Source organism: Salvelinus alpinus, chromosome 28, assembly GCF_045679555.1.
Source record: "Salvelinus alpinus chromosome 28, SLU_Salpinus.1, whole genome shotgun sequence".
NCBI lineage: Eukaryota > Metazoa > Chordata > Actinopteri > Salmoniformes > Salmonidae > Salvelinus > Salvelinus alpinus.
Genome location: NC_092113.1, coordinates 42,677,639 through 42,695,138, shown reverse-complemented (window position 1 = coordinate 42,695,138; position 17,500 = coordinate 42,677,639). Strand labels below are relative to the sequence as shown.

The 17,500-nt window shown below is 39.8% G+C and overlaps 1 protein-coding gene across 5 annotated transcripts in view; it reads right to left on the bottom strand.

Annotated features, from left to right (window-relative positions):
* Positions 1 to 17,500, bottom strand: part of LOC139557906 (membrane-associated guanylate kinase, WW and PDZ domain-containing protein 1-like) — a 170,713-nt gene that overhangs the window by 78,711 nt on the left and 74,502 nt on the right. For all 5 annotated transcript variants that reach the window (XR_011671489.1, XM_071373235.1, XM_071373237.1 and 2 more), the window contains exons 9-12: positions 15,498 to 16,065; positions 11,297 to 11,798; positions 9,368 to 9,431; positions 7,429 to 7,926 (exon numbers count right to left, since the gene is read on the bottom strand). Coding sequence is in view for 4 of the 5 variants with exons in the window: in XM_071373235.1 (XP_071229336.1) it covers positions 7,429 to 7,926; positions 9,368 to 9,431; positions 11,297 to 11,798; positions 15,498 to 16,065 (1,632 nt within the window). In the remaining variant the exon portion in view is untranslated. The remainder of the gene's footprint in view (positions 1 to 7,428; positions 7,927 to 9,367; positions 9,432 to 11,296; positions 11,799 to 15,497; positions 16,066 to 17,500) is intronic.

Below are 17,500 nucleotides of genomic sequence, written 5' to 3'. Positions count from 1 at the left end.
CACACAATACGACATAATAACAAAGCACATTTGATGAAAACCCCCCCGGAAATATCACATTTACATAAGTATTCAGACCCTTTACTCAGTACTTTGTTTTAGCACATTTGGCAGCGATTACAGCCTGGAGTCTTCTTGGGTATGACGCTACAAGCCTGGCACACCTGTATTTGGGGAGTTTCTCCCATTCTTCTCTGCAGATCCTCTCAAGCTCTGTCAGGTTGGATTGGGAGCGTAGATGCACAGCTATTTTCAGGTCTCTCCAGAGTTGTTCGATCGGGTTCTGGCTGGGCCACTCAAGGACATTCAGAAACTTGTCACGAAGCCACTACTGTGTTGTCTTGGCTGTGTGCTTAGGGTCGTTGTCCTGTTGGAAGGTGAACCTTCACCCCAGTCTGAGCTCTTGAGCGCTCTGGAGCAGGTTTTCATCAAGGATTTCTCTGTACTTTGCTCCGTTCATCATTCCCTCTATCCTGACTAGTCTCCCATTCACTGCCGCAGTAAAACATCCCAACAGCATGATGCTGCCACCACCATGCTTCAACGTAGGAATGGTGCCAGGTTTCCTCCAGAAGTGACGCTTGACATACAGGCCAAAGAGTTCAATCTTGGTTTCATCAGACCAGAGAATCTTGTTTCTCATGGTCTCAGAGTCCTTTAGGTGCCTTTTGGCAAACTCTAAGCGAGCTGTCATGTGCCTTTTACTGAGGAGTGGCTTCTGTCTCGGAGCTCAACGGACAATTCCTTCAACCTCATGCCTTGGTTTTTGCTCTGATATGCACTGTCAACTGTGGGACCTTATATAGACAGGTGTGTGCCTTTACAAATCATGTCCAATCAATTTAATTTACCAATTTATCACAGGTGGACTCTAATCAAGTTGTAGAAACATCTCAAGGATGATCAATGGAAACAGGATTCACTTGAGCTTATTTGCGAGTCTCACAGCAAAAGGTCTGAATACTTATGTAAATAAGTATACATTTGCAAACATTTCTTAAAACCTGATTTTCACTTTGTCCTTATGGGGTGTTGTGTGAACATTGATAAGGATTTGTTTTATTTAATCCATTTTAGAATAAGGCTGTAACATAACAAAATGTGGAAAAATGGAAGGGGTCTGAGTACTTTCCAAATGCACTGTATGTTTCCCATGCCAATAAAGCCCGTTGAATTTAATAGAGAGAGAGAGAGAGAGAGAGAGAGAGAGAGAGAGAGAGAGAGAGAGAGAGAGAGAGAGAGAGAGAGAGAGAGAGAGAGAGAGAGAGAGAGAGAGAGAGAGAGAGAGAGAGAGAGAGAGAGAGAGAGAGAGAGAGAGAGAGAGAGAGAGAGAGAGAGAGAGAGAGAGAGAGAGAGAGAGAGAGAGAGAGAGAGAGAGAGAGAGAGAGAGAGAGAGAGAGAGAGAGAGAGAGAGAGAGAGAGAGAGAGAATTAGTGAGCCAGAAAGAAAGGAGAGGGATAACACAAGGAGGGAGGTTGGACATGAAGTGGTGTGTGGAGAGATATGGAAGGGGGAGGAAGGTGAAACTCAGGGGAATACCAGAGCAGATGAGTACGGTGAGGTACGGTGAGATTTAAACCATGACATCATGTGGTGTGTGTTAGTTACAGCTCACTGCATTTCTGCTTAGAGAACATGAAAAGATAGAAACACGTGTTTCGAGTGTGAACTCATATTGACTTTTCAAACAGAGACAACGTGGCTGACACAGATTGACAAACATATTGGCATGAGTGGCACAATAGTACACACACACACACACACACACACACACACACACACACACACACACACACACACACACACACACACACACACACACACACACACACACACACACACACACACACACACACACACACACACACACACACAGCCGCGAGCACAAACAGATACACACATAGACTCGCCATACACACACACACACACACACACACACACACACACACACACACACACAGACACAGACACAGACACAGACACAGACAGACAGACAGACAGACAGACAGACAGACAGACAGACAGACAGACAGACAGACAGACAGACAGACAGACAGACTCACCATACACACACAGCCGCAAGCATAAACAGATACACAAATACACACACAGGTGCACCATACACACCCACAGGTGCACCATACACACAGACACAGGTGCACCATACACACACACACAGGCGTACGGACACACAGACACAGACTCACACATTAAAGCACACACGCCTGCTTTCAACAATCTCTCTAGGGGTCTGACGCCTCACTGATACTCTTTACACAGTACATGTCCTGACCTATATAGATTCAATCAGTTTTTATGTGACTACATGGTGTAAACACTACACATATTACATGTACAACACTACACTAACCCCAGATTACTACACTACACTAACACCAGATTACTACACTACACTAACACCAGATTAATACACTACACTAACACCAGATTAATACACTACAGTAACACCAGATTACTACACTAACACCAGATTAATACACTACACTAACACCAGATTACTACACTACACTAACACCAGATTAATACACTACACTAACACCAGATTAATACACTACACTAACACCAGATTAATACACTACACTAACACCAGATCACTACACTACACTAACACCAGATTAATACACTACACTAACACCAGATCACTACACTAACACCAGATTACTACACTACACTAACACCAGATTAATACACTACACTAACACCAGATTAATACACTACAGTAACACCAGATTACTACACTAACACCAGATTAATACACTACACTAACACCAGATTACTACACTACACTAACACCAGATTAATACACTACACTAACACCAGATTAATACACTACACTAACACCAGATTAATACACTACACTAACACCAGATCACTACACTAACACCATATTACTACACTACACTAACACCAGATTAATACACTACACTAACACCAGATTAATACACTACAGTAACACCAGATTACTACACTAACACCAGATTAATACACTACACTAACACCAGATTAATACACTACACTAACACCAGATTAATACACTACACTAACACCAGATTAATACACTACACTAACACCAGATCACTACACTAACACCAGATTACTACACTACACTAACACCAGATTAATACACTATACTAACACCAGATGAATACACTACAGTAACACCAGATTACTACACTAACACCAGATTAATACACTACACTAACACCAGATTACTACACTACACTAACACCAGATTAATACACTACACTAACACCAGATTAATACACTACACTAACACCAGATTACTACACTACACTAACACCAGATTAATACACTACACTAACACCAGATTAATACACTACACTAACACCAGATTACTACACTACACTAACACCAGATTACTACACTAACACCAGATTAATACACTAACACCAGATTAATACACTACACTAACACCAGATTACTACACTACACTAACACCAGATTACTACACTATACTAACACCAGATTAATACACTAACACCAGATTACTACACTATACTAACACCAGATTACTACACTACACTAACACCAGATTACTACACTACACTAACACCATATTACTACACTACACTAACACCAGATTACTACACTACACTAACACCAGATTAATACACTACACTAACACCAGATTACTACACTACACTAACACCAGATCACTACACTACACTAACACCAGATTAATACACTACACTAACACCAGATTACTACACTACAGTAACACCAGATTAATACACTACACTAACACCAGATTAATACACTACACTAACACCAGATTACTACACTACAGTAACACCAGATTAATACACTACACTAACACCAGATTACTACACTACACTAACACCAGATTACTACACTAACACCAGATTAATACACTAACACCAGATTAATACACTACACTAACACCAGATTACTACACTACACTAACACCAGATTAATACACTACACTAACACCAGAGAATAAATGAACTCTACTGTACTGTACAAGACAGATTCCCTGATTGGTCAAAAAGGCAAACGTGTGGCCTGTGTAGTCCAAAGGTTACAGCCGCTGACCCCAGCACACATGTGTCGACTCCCCCGTCCCCGCCCCATCGCCCAGATTACCCAGATACTGTAGAGTAGAATATCTATAATTACCCAGATACTGTAAGTAGAATATCTATAATTACCCAGATACTGTAAGTAGAATATCTATAATTACCCAGATACTGTAGAGTAGAATATCTATAATTACCCAGATACTGTAGAGTAGAATATCTATAATTACCCAGATACTGTAGAGTAGAATATCTATAATTACCCAGATACTGTAAGTAAAATATCTATAATTACCCAGATACTGTAGAGTAGAATATCTATAATTACCCAGATACTGTAGAGTAGAATATCTATAATTACCCAGATACTGTAGAGTAGAATATCTATAATTACCCAGATACCGTAGAGTAGAATATCTATAATTACCCAGATACTATAAGTAGAATATCTATAATTACCCAGATACTGTAAGTAGAATATCTATAATTACCCAGATACTGTAGAGTAGAATATCTATAATTACCCAGTTACTGTAAGTAGAATATCTATAATTACCCAGATACTGTAAGTAGAATATCTATAATTACCCAGATACTGTAGAGTAGAATATCTATAATTACCCAGATACTGTAGAGTAGAATATCTATAATTACCCAGATACTATAAGTAGAATATCTATAATTACCCAGATACTGTAGAGTAGAATATCTATAATTACCCAGATACTGTAGAGTAGAATATCTATAATTACCCAGATACTGTAGAGTAGAATATCTATAATTACCCAGATACTGTAGAGTAGAATATCTATAATTACCCAGATACTGTAGAGTAGAATATCTATAATTACCCAGATACTATAAGTAGAATATCTATAATTACCCAGATACTGTAGAGTAGAATATCTATAATTACCCAGATACTGTAGAGTAGAATATCTATAATTACCCAGATACTGTAGAGTAGAATATCTATAATTACCCAGATACCGTAGAGTAGAATATCTATAATTACCCAGATACTATAAGTAGAATATCTATAATTACCCAGATACTGTAGAGTAGAATATCTATAATTACCCAGATACTGTAGAGTAGAATATCTATAATTACCCAGATACTATAAGTAGAATATCTATAATTACCCAGATACTGTAGAGTAGAATATCTATAATTACCCAGATACTGTAGAGTAGAATATCTATAATTACCCAGATACTATAAGTAGAATATCTATAATTACCCAGATACTGTAAGTAGAATATCTATAATTACCCAGATACTATAAGTAGAATATCTATAATTGCCCAGATACTGTAGAGTAGAATATCTATAATTACCCAGATACTGTAGAGTAGAATATCTATAATTACCCAGATACTATAAGTAGAATATCTATAATTACCCAGATACTGTAGAGTAGAATATCTATAATTACCCAGATACTGTAGAGTAGAATATCTATAATTACCCAGATACTGTAAGTAGAATATCTATAATTACCCAGATACTATAAGTAGAATATCTATAATTACCCAGATACTGTAAGTAGAATATCTATAATTACCCAGATACTGTAGAGTAGAATATCTATAATTACCCAGATACTGTAGAGTAGAATATCTATAATTACCCAGATACTGTAGAGTAGAATATCTATAATTACCCAGATACTGTAGAGTAGAATATCTATAATTACCCAGATACTGTAAGTAGAATATCTATAATTACCCAGATACTGTAAGTAGAATATCTATAATTACCCAGATACTGTAAGTAGAATATCTATAATTACCCAGATACTGTAAGTAGAATATCTATAATTACCCAGATACTGTAGAGTAGAATATCCCTTAATTACCCAGATACTGTAGAGTAGAATATCTATAATTACCCAGATACTGTAGAGTAGAATATCTATAATTACCCAGATACTGTAGAGTAGAATATCTATAATTACCCAGATACTGTAGAGTAGAATATCTATAATTACCCAGATACTGTAGAGTAGAATATCTATAATTACCCAGATACTGTAGAGTAGAATATCTATAATTACCCAGATACTGTAGAGTAGAATATCTATAATTACCCAGATACTGTAGAGTAGAATATCTATAATTACCCAGATACTGTAAGTAGAATATCTATAATTACCCAGATACTGTAAGTAGAATATCTATAATTACCCAGATACTGTAAATAGAATATCTATAATTACCCAGATACTGTAAGTAGAATATCTATAATTACCCAGATACTGTAAATAGAATATCTATAATTACCCAGATACTGTAAGTAGAATATCTATAATTACCCAGATACTGTAAGTAGAATATCTATAATTACCCAGATACTGTAAGTAGAATATCTATAATTACCCAGATACTGTAGAGTAGAATATCTATAATCACCCAGATACTGTAGAGTAGAATATCTATAATTACCCAGATTATTTTCTTATTGTAGGCTACTACTTTCACCACTTTTAGTCTTGAAATCTTTGGTTGTTTACTAAACTACTCACTCTCAGGTGAGGTTACAAGTATATCAACTTTCAAAGCAGAATTACTTTCCCATTATTTCCGCAAATGCAGTGTATGATATACCATTTTCTATCTCTGAGACTCTATTTAAATTTTTTATAAAATTATAATAACATTTTGCTACATGAGATCGAATTGAGGCGGTCGGTAACAAAATAAACAGAATTCTACTGTATCTGTTCTGGATGGAAGTGTATTACACATCGACAGAATTGCCCCAGAATTCATAGCTTCATTGAGCAGACGTTACAGGTTTATAGTGCTATGAGGCAATGAGATAGCGTTGGCTCATTGAAGCCCGTGTTAATTATAAACCAGAGGTGTTGAATAACCAGAAGGTAACGAAGCCCTTGTTAATTAACCCAGAGGTGTTGAATAACCAGAAGGTAATGAAGCCTTTGTTAATTAAACCAGAGGTGTTGAATACCCAGAAGGTAATGAAGCCCTTGTTAATTAACCCAGAGGTGTTGAATAACCAGAAGGTAATGAAGCCTTTGTTAATTAAACCAGAGGTGTTGAATACCCAGAAGGTAATGAAGCCCTTGTTAATTAAACCAGAGGTGTTGAATACCCAGAAGGGATTGAATTATAAATGGATGGGGGGGGGGGGGGGGGCAGCATATAACACAACAAAGGAATTATCTTTATGACCAGGTTTCATATTCATAAAGCACCTCAGAGTAGGAGTACTGATCTATGATCAGTTTTGCCCTTTTATATCATAATGAATAAAACTATGTGGACAAGCAGAGGATCTGATCCTTGATCAACACTGGGTTATAAATAGACAATAAATGACTCACCCCCATTGGCCAGGTCCTTTGAGGCGATGATGAAGCCGAACCCCTCCCCCGGCCGTCTCCGTAGCTCCACCTCCTGACCCCTGACCCCTAGAATGGCCCCTCCCCCTCTTCTGTCCACCTGGCCCTTGGCCACAGCCCCCAGTCCTGCTCCTCCTCCCCAACCTCCAGGGGGCCTCAACACACCGGGAGCCCCTCCACCGTTCTCCACCCCAAGCCAGTCTCTAGGTTCCAGGGTGAGGGTTACAGGGACTGAGTCCAGAAAGCTTGTGCTCTGGACCAGGGAGGGGAGATCTGTGGAGGGCGTGGAGGGCGAGGCTGGGGAGAGGTCACTGTGGCTGGGGGGGATGTGGGGGATGTGAGGGAGGTGCAGGGGCACCAAGGCATCTGAGGTGGAGGAGGAGGCAGGCAGATCGGATGGGAGGCCATGGGAGGAGGAGGGGCCCAGGGGAGAGGGGAGGGGCTTGTAGAGGTTAGGGGAGACAGGAGAAAAGAGGGACCCTGGAGAGAGAGAGAGACAGAGAGAGGTGGGAGAGAGAGAGAAAGGAGGGAGACAGAAGAGTGAGAGAGGTGGGAGAGAGAGAGGTGGGAGAGAGAGAGAGAGAAACGTATCATTTGAACACCAAGAGAGAGACGTTCAGCTCATCTAGACCTATCAGAATGTCAATAGTGAACCCAACACAAGGAAACAGAATCTCTGAGGAGAAACAACCCTGTATCCTGTACACAGTAACCTGGTCTGAAAGCTGAAGTGGTTTCAAACCTAAACAAATGAAGTTTCATGTTACATACAGAGTATTTAAACAGGAAGAACACCAGGATGAGGGTACTGCACCAATGCTAGCAACAGCAGTAGTATTACTAGTATGTATATCGGTAAATACAGTGTATTGTGGTAGTAGTAGTACTAGTAGTATTTATACAGGTTATATAGGTACATACAGTGTATTGTGGCAGTAGTAGTACTAGTAGTATTTATACAGGTTATATGGGTAAATACAGTGTTTTTGTGGTAGTACTAGTAGTATTTATACAGGTTATATAGGTAAATAGTGTATTTGTGGTAGTCGTTGTACTAGTAGTATTTATACAGGTTATATGGGTAAATACAGTGTATTTGTGGTAGTAATGGTAGTATTTATACAGGTTATATGGGTAAATACAGTGTATTTGTGGTAGTAGTAGTACTAGTAGTATTTATACAGGTTATGTGGGTAAATACAGTGTATTTGTGGTAGTAGTAGTACTAGAAGTATTTATACACATTATATGGGTAAATACAGTGTATTTGTGGTAGTAATGGAAATATTTATACAGGTTACATAGGTAAATACAGTGTATTTGCGGTAGTAATAGTACTAGTAATATTTATACAGGTTATATGGGTAAATACAGTGCATTTGTGGTGGTAATGGTAGTATTTATACAGGTTACATAGGTAAATACAGTGTATTTGTGGTAGTAATAGTACTAGTAATATTTATACACATTATATGGGTAAATACAGTGTATTTGTGGTAGTAATGGTAGTATTTATACAGGTTATATGGGTAAATACAGTGTATTTGTGGTAGTAATGGTAGTATTTATACAGGTTACATAGGTAAATACAGTGTATTTGCGGTAGTAATAGTACTAGTAGTATTTATACAGGTTATATGGGTAAATACAGTGTATTTGTGGTAGTAATGGTAGTATTTATACAGGTTACATAGGTAAATACAGTGTATTTGCGGTAGTAATAGTACTAGTAGTATTTATACAGGTTATATGGGTAAATACAGTGTATTTGTGGTAGTAATGGTAGTATTTATACAGGTTATATGGGTAAATACAGTGTATTTGTGGTAGTAATGGTAGTATTTATACAGGTTATATGGGTAAATACAGTGTATTTGTGGTAGTAATGGTAGTATTTATACAGGTTGTATAATGGTCTTACCTCCTCTGTAAACCAACAGCACTACTTCTCCCTGCTTGGTGTGTTTCTGGAGGACCCGCTGGACCTTCCATGTTCAGCAGAGGTCATGTTAAAATACGTTTAAAGAAAATTGGCAAACATCTCACACGGTTTTTTCAAAGGCCTTTTTCAAATAGACTTGTAGTGACTTTCAGAAACAAGCTCTTATGTACGGTACCAATCAAATGTTTGGACACACCGAATAATTTAAGGGTTTTTCCATTTTACAATTTTCTACATTGTAGAATAATAGTGAAGACATCAAAACTATGAAATAACACATATGGAATCATGTAGTAACCAAAAAAGTGTTAAACAAATCAAAATATAATTTAGATTTTAGATTCTTCAAAGTAGCCACCTTTTGTCTTGATGACAGCTTTGCACACTCTTGGCATTCTATCAACCAGCTTGATGAGGTAGTCACCTGGAATGCTTTTCAATTAACATGTGTGCCTTCTTAAAAGTTCATTTGTGGAATTTCTTTCCTTCTTAATGCATTTGAGCCAATCAGTTGTGTTGTGACAAGAAAGGGGTGGTATACAGAAGATAGCCCTATTTGGTAAAAGACCAAGTCCATACTATGGCAAGAACTGCTCAAATAAGCAAAGAGAAACAATAGTCCATCATTACTTTCTGGTTAATTTAAGACATGAAGGTCAGTCAATGCGAAACATTTCAAGAACTTTGGGCAGTCGCAAAAACCATCAAGTACCATGATGAAACTGTCTCTCATGAGGACCACCACAGGAAAGGAAGACCCAGAGTTACCTCTGCTGCAGAGGATACGTTCATTAGAGTTACCAGCCTCAGATCGCAGCCCAAATAAATGCTTCACAGAGTTCAAGTAAAATACACATCTCAACATCAACTGTTCAGAGGAGTGTGCATGAATCAGGCCTTCATGGTCAAATTGCTGCAAAGAAACCAATACTAAAGGACACCAATAATAAGAAGAGACTTGCTTGGGCCAAGAAACACGAGCAATGACATTAGACCGGTGGAAAGCTGTCCTTTGGTCTGATGAGTCCAAATGTGAAATTTTTGGTTCCAACCGCCGTTTCTTTGTGAGACGCAGAGTAGGTGAACGGATGATCTCTGCATGTCTGGTTCCCATCGTGAAGCATGGAGGAGGAGGTGTGATGGTGTGGGGGTGCTTTGCTGGTGACACTGTCAGTGATTTATGTAGAATTCAAGGCACACTTAACCAGCATGGCTACCACTGCATTCTGCAGCAATACGCCATCCCATCTGGTTTGCACATAGTGGAACTATCATTTGTTTTTCAACAGGACAATGACCCAACACACCTCCAGGCTGTGTAAGGGCTATTAGACCAAGGAGAGATATGGAGTGTTGCATCAGATGACCTGGCCTACACAATCACCCGACCTCAACCCAATTGAGATGGTTAGGGGTGAGTTGGACCGCAGAGTGAAGGAAAAGAAGCCAACAAGTGCTCAGCATATGTGGGAACTCTTTCAAGACGGTTGGAAAAGTTTTCTTCACGAAGCTGGTGGAGAGAATGCCAAGAGTGTGCAACGCTGTCATCAAGGCAAAAGGCGGCTATTTGAAGAATCTCAAATATAAAATATATTTAGATTTGTTTAACACTTTTTTGGTTACTACATGAATCCATATGTGTTATTTCATAGTTTTGATGTCTATTATTCTACAATGTAGAAAGTAGGATAAATAAAGAAAAACGGTTGAATGAGTAGGTGTGTCCAAACTTATGACTGATACTATATATATATATGTCTTTAAGTATTCTCTGTGTCAATAACTCAACATTGTCAGAATGTTATTTGAACTGACGATTACTATTGAGCTTATTTGTTTCAATAAATACCAATAATCAACCAAATCTTAGCCTCTAAGCTGTAGAACTGTCTCCAAAGTCGGTCGTACCTGAGCGAAGCTGAGACTCTGCACGTCGGCGCCGTTGATCTTGACTATAGCATCCCCTGGCTGCAGGGAGGAGCACTGCCTTCTGTCCCAGACCCTCTTCACCAGGGCCAGCTGCCCCCCCTGCCCCCCCGCCGTCACACTGAACCCCATCCCACCCCCCTCACTCCTCCCCAGGGGCACAGGGACCAGCTCCCCTCCTCCAGCCCCACCAGGTACTCCCTCACTGGCCGCGCTGTGGCCCCCGTGGGGGTGGGCGTTGGCTGGGCAGCCATTGAAGCCGCAAGGGGGGACCTCCGTGGGCGAGGGGAGCATGAGGGAGGTTTGGGGCATGGGGGGTCGTTGGCAGGGGGCTCCGGGGGTGGTGGCGGTGCACACGTCCGGCTGGGACAGGGGCAGATTGGAGACGGAGGTGGGCAGGGTGGAGGTGGAGAAGTCACTCTGGTGGTGAAGCATGGAGGAGGGGGTGGGGAGGGAGTTCGCGTTGTAGCGCATCAGAGGCCATCTGAGAGGGAAGACGATACAGAGGATAAGGAGGGAGACAGGATGATAGATGTTAGATCATATTCTGTTCCAGTCTGACACACATAGAGGAAACTAAGAACTGTGACCTGGCTGCAGATCAAACAGCACATCAACTGTTTTTCATAATGCCCTTTTCACATCACCAGTTGTCACAAAGTGCTTTACAAGATGGCGTAAAACGTGTGGTTTGTCTTGTCCCGTCCTGTCCCATGTATATATAGTTTTTTCATATACATTTTGTATATATTTTAATCTCACTTTCCATCTACGGACTGAATATACTCTCCTGCAACCCCCCTCACCCAATGTGGAATAGATCTGTTATTTTTATACTTTAGAACCGGAACTCCCATCAGAAGCTAGCCAGCTAACTAGCTAGTAGTCAGTTAGCCGCTGCTAGCGATCATCACCGTTAACTCGGACTCCAGACAGCCTCAGATCGATCAATACTTGCCAGTCTGCACAGCGCGATATCAACCCAGAGCATATCGGACTGCTTTTTCTTATTTTTTGCTCCTTTTACTCTCTGTTCTGAACGCACTAGACGACCAGTTCTTATAGCCTATAGCCGTACCCTTATCCTACTCCTCCTCTGTTCCTCTGGTGATGTGTAGGTTAACCCAGGTCCTGCAGTCCCCAGCACCACTCCCATTCCCCAGGCGCTCTCATTTGTTGACTTCTGTAGCCATAAAAGCCTTGATTTCATGCATGTTAACATTAGAAGCCTCCTCTCTAAGTTTGTTTTATTCACTGCTTTAGCACACTCCGCAAACCCTGATGTCCTAGCCATGTCTGAATCCTGGCTTAGGAAGGACACCAAAAATCCTGAAATTTTCATCCCCAACTACAACATTTTCCGACAAGATAGAACTGCCAAAGGGGGCGGAGTTGCAATCTCCTGCAGAGATAGCCTGCAGAGTTCTGTCATACTATCCGGGGCGGTGCCCAAACAGTTTGAGCTTCTACTTTTAAAAATCCACATTTCCAGAAACAAGTCTCTCACCGTTGCCGCTTGTTATAGACCCCCTTCAGCCCCCAGCTGTGCCCTGGACACCATATGTGAATTGATTGCGCCCCATCGAGGAACTGAGGTAATTTGTACATGTAGGTAGATGTAGATAATATATATAGATGTAGGTAGATGTAGATAATAGATATAGATGTAGATAGATGTAGATAATAGATATAGATGTAGGTAGATGTAGATAATATATATAGATGTAGATAGATGTAGATAATAGATATAGATGTAGATAATAGGTATAGATGTAGGTAAATAATAGATATAGATGTAGATAATAGATATAGATGTAGGTAGATGTAGATAATATATATAGATGTAGGTAGATGTAGATAATATATATAGATGTAGATAGATGTAGATAATAGGTATAGATGTAGGTAAATAATAGATATAGATGTAGATAATAGATATAGATGTAGGTAGATGTAGATAATATATATAGATGTAGGTAGATGTAGATAATAGATATAGATGTAGATAGATGTAGATAATAGGTATAGATGTAGGTAGATAATAGATATACATGTATATAATAGATATAGATGTAGGTAGATGTAGATAATAGATATAGATGTTGGTAGATGTAGATAATAGATATAGATGTAGATAATAGATATAGATGTAGGTAGATGTAGATAATAGATATAGATGTAGGTAGATGTAGATAATAGATATACATGTTGGTAGATGTAGATAATAGATATAGATGTAGATAATAGATATAGATGTAGATAATAGATATAGATGTAGATAATAGATATAGATGTAGATAATAGATATAGATGTAGGTAGATGTAGATACTAGATATAGATGTAGATAATAGATATAGATGTAGGTAGATGTAGATAATAGATATACATGTTGGTAGATGTAGATAATAGATATAGATGTAGATAATAGATATAGATGTAGATAATAGATATAGATGTAGATAATAGATATAGATGTAGATAATAGATATAGATGTAGGTAGATGTAGATACTAGATATAGATGTAGATAATAGATATAGATGTAGATAATAGATATAGATGTAGGTAGATGTAGATAATAGATATAGATGTAGGTAAATGTAGATAATATATATAGATGTAGGTAGATGTAGATAATAGATATAGATGTAGATAATAGATATAGATGTAGATAATAGATATAGATGTAGATAATAGATATAGATGTAGGTAGATGTAGATAATAGATATACATGTAGGTAGATGTAGATAATAGATATAGATGTAGATAATAGATATAGCTGTAGGTAGATGTAGATAATAGATATAGATGAGGGTAGGTAGGGGTAAAGTGACTATGCATAGATAATAAACACGAGTAGCAGTAGTATAAAAAAAAGGGGGTGGGGTCAATGCAAATAGTCTGGGTGGCCAATTGACTAACTGTTCAGCTGTCTTATGGCTTGGGGGTAGAAGCTGTTAAGGAGCTTTTTGGACCCAGACTTGGCACTCCGGTACCGCATGACGTGTGGTAGCCGAGAGAACAGTCTATGACTTGGGTGGCTGGAGCCTTTGACCATTTTTAGGGCCTTCCTCTGTCACCGCCTGGTATATATGTCCCTGATGGCAGGAAGCTTGGCCCCGGTGATGTACTGGGCCGTACGCACTACCCTCTGTAGTGCCTTGCGGTCGGATGCCAAGCAGTTTCCATATCAGGCGGTGATGCAACCAGTCAGGATGCTCTCGATGATGCAGATGTGTAACTTTTTGAGGATCTGAGGACCCATGCCAAATCTTTTCAGTCTCCTGAGGGGGAATAAAAGTTGTCGTGCGATGTTCACTATAGTTTGTTGGTGATGTGCTCGGCCCCCCTTTTCCTGTAGTCCACGATCAACTCCTTTGTCTTGATCACATTGAGGGAGAGGTTGTTGTCCTGGCACCACACTGCCAGGTCTCTGACCTCCTCCCTATAGGCTGTCTCATCATTGTTGGTGATCAGGCCTACCACCGTTGTGTCATCGGCAAACTTAATGATGGTGTTGGAGTCGTGCTTGGCCACGCAGTCGTGGGTGATCAGGAAGTACAGGATTGGATTAAGCACGCACCCCTGTGGGACCCCGTGTTGAGGATCAGTGTGGCAGATGTGTTGTTACCTACCCTGACCACCTGGGGGTGGCCCGTCAGGAAGTCCATGATCCAGTTATAGAGGGAGGTGTTCAGTCCCAGGGTCCTTAGCTTAGTGATGAGCTTTGAGGGCACTATGTTGTTGAATGCTGAGCTGTAGGCAATGAACAGCATTCTAACATAGGTGTTCCTTTCGTTCCTTCGGTGAGAAAGGGCCGTGTGAAGTGCAATAGAGACTGCGTCACCTTTGGATCATCTGTGGATCTGTTGAGGTGGTATGCCAATTGGAGTGTATTTGAACTATGTTAGCACATCTGATCGAACTGGTCAACTAATCATCAAGCCCTTGACTAGGTACATCAGGTGATCTAGGTCAGAGCTACAACAACATGGTGAAACATATGGGGGTCCTTGAGGAGAGGTTTGAAAACAACCAAGTTAGGGTTAGTTAGTTAGTTAGGGTTAGTTAGTTAGTTAGTTAGGGTTAGTTAGTTAGTTAGTTAGTTAGTTATGTAGGGTTAGTTAGTTAGTTAGGGTTAGTTAGTTAGGGTTAGTTAGTTAGTTGGTTAGGGTTAATTACCTCTGTGTCGCTCCACCTGAGGCTCCTTCCTCTGAGTCACTCTGGCTGGTGGACGTTCGTTCAGGCAGGGGAGGAGGAGGGATGCCCCTACTGTGAGAGGAGGGGGCACAGGCTGAGCTGGCGGAAGAGCTAAGGATTCCGTTAGACAGCGGGTAGGAGGGGGGCGCCGACACCAGGTCTGCCGCGTTCCCGTTAGCGTCCAGCCCCGACCCTGAGTTTCCCGCCACTCTGAGATAGTTTCCGTTGTGATGAGACATTGTACGATTCAGGTTAGCCAGGCCGGGAGGTTGGGGGGGCTCGGCAGGGCCAGGACCGGGGGTGGAGAGGGGCTGAGCGGTGGCTGTGGAGGGAGGGGTGGCTGCAGCGCTGAGAGGTTCAAGAGGAGAGGAGGAGGCGGAAGGGGTCAGGGGTTGTTTGGGACAGCCGTCTGGGTTGTAGAGCATGGGATAGCCTCTCCGTAACACAACGTCCACACTGTGACCCATGGGGACAGACTTCAACATCTCTACCACCTCTTTATGAGACAGACCCAGGACACAGCTGTCATTGATGTAGACCAGGATATCAGCTGCAGGAGAGAGAGAGAGAGGGAGAGAGAGAGAGAGAGAGAGAGAGAGAGAGAGAGAGAGAGAGAGAGAGAGAGAGAGAGAGAGAGAGAGAGAGAGAGAGAGAGAGAGAGAGAGCGAGAGAGACAGAGATCATGTGTTATATCATCCACTACTATAGATCAGTATGTAGTATATCATCCACTACTATAGATCAGTATGTAGTATATCATCCACTACTATAGATCAGTATGTAGTATATCATCCACTACTATAGATCAGTATGTAGTATATCATCCACTACTATAGATCAGTATGTAGTATATCATCCACTACTATAGATCAGTATGTAGTATATCATCCACTACTATAGATCAGTATGTAGTATATCATCCACTACTATAGATCAGTATGTAGTATATCATCCACTCCTATAGATCAGTATGTAGTATATAGATCAGTATGTAGTATATCATCCACTACTATAGATCAGTATGTAGTATATCATCCACTACTATAGATCAGTATGTAGTATATCATTCACTACTATAGATCAGTATGTAGTATATCATCCACTACTATAGATCAGTATGTGGTATATCATCCACTACTATAGATCAGTATGTGGTATATCATCCACTACTATAGATCAGTATGTAGTATATAATTCACTACTATAGATCAGTATGTAGTATATCATCCACTACTATAGATCAGTATGTGGTATATCATCCACTACTATAGATCAGTATGTAGTATATCATCCACTACTATAGATCAGTATGTAGTATATCATCCACTACTATAGATCAGTATGTAGTATATCATCCACTCCTATAGATCAGTATGTAGTATATAGATCAGTATGTAGTATATCATCCACTACTATAGATCAGTATGTAGTATATCATCCACTACTATAGATCAGTATGTAGTTTATCATTCACTACTATAGATCAGTATGTAGTATATCATCCACTACTATAGATCAGTATGTGGTATATCATCCACTACTATAGATCAGTATGTGGTATATCATCCACTACTATAGATTAGTATGTAGTATATCATTCACTACTATAGATCAGTATGTAGTATATCATCCACTACTATAGATCAGTATGTGGTATATCATCCACTACTATAGATCAGTATGTGGTATATCATCCACTACTATAGATCAGTATGTAGTATATCATCCACTACTATAGATCAGTATGTAGTATATCATCCACTACTATATATCAGTATGTAGTATATCATCCACTACTATAGATCAGTATGTAGTATATCATCCACTACTATAGATCAGTATGTAGTATATAGATCAGTATGTAGTATATCATCCACTCCTATAGATCAGTATGTAGTATATAGATCAGTATGTAGTATATCATCCACTACTATAGATCAGTATGTAGTATATCATCCACTACTATAGATCAGTATGTAGTATAT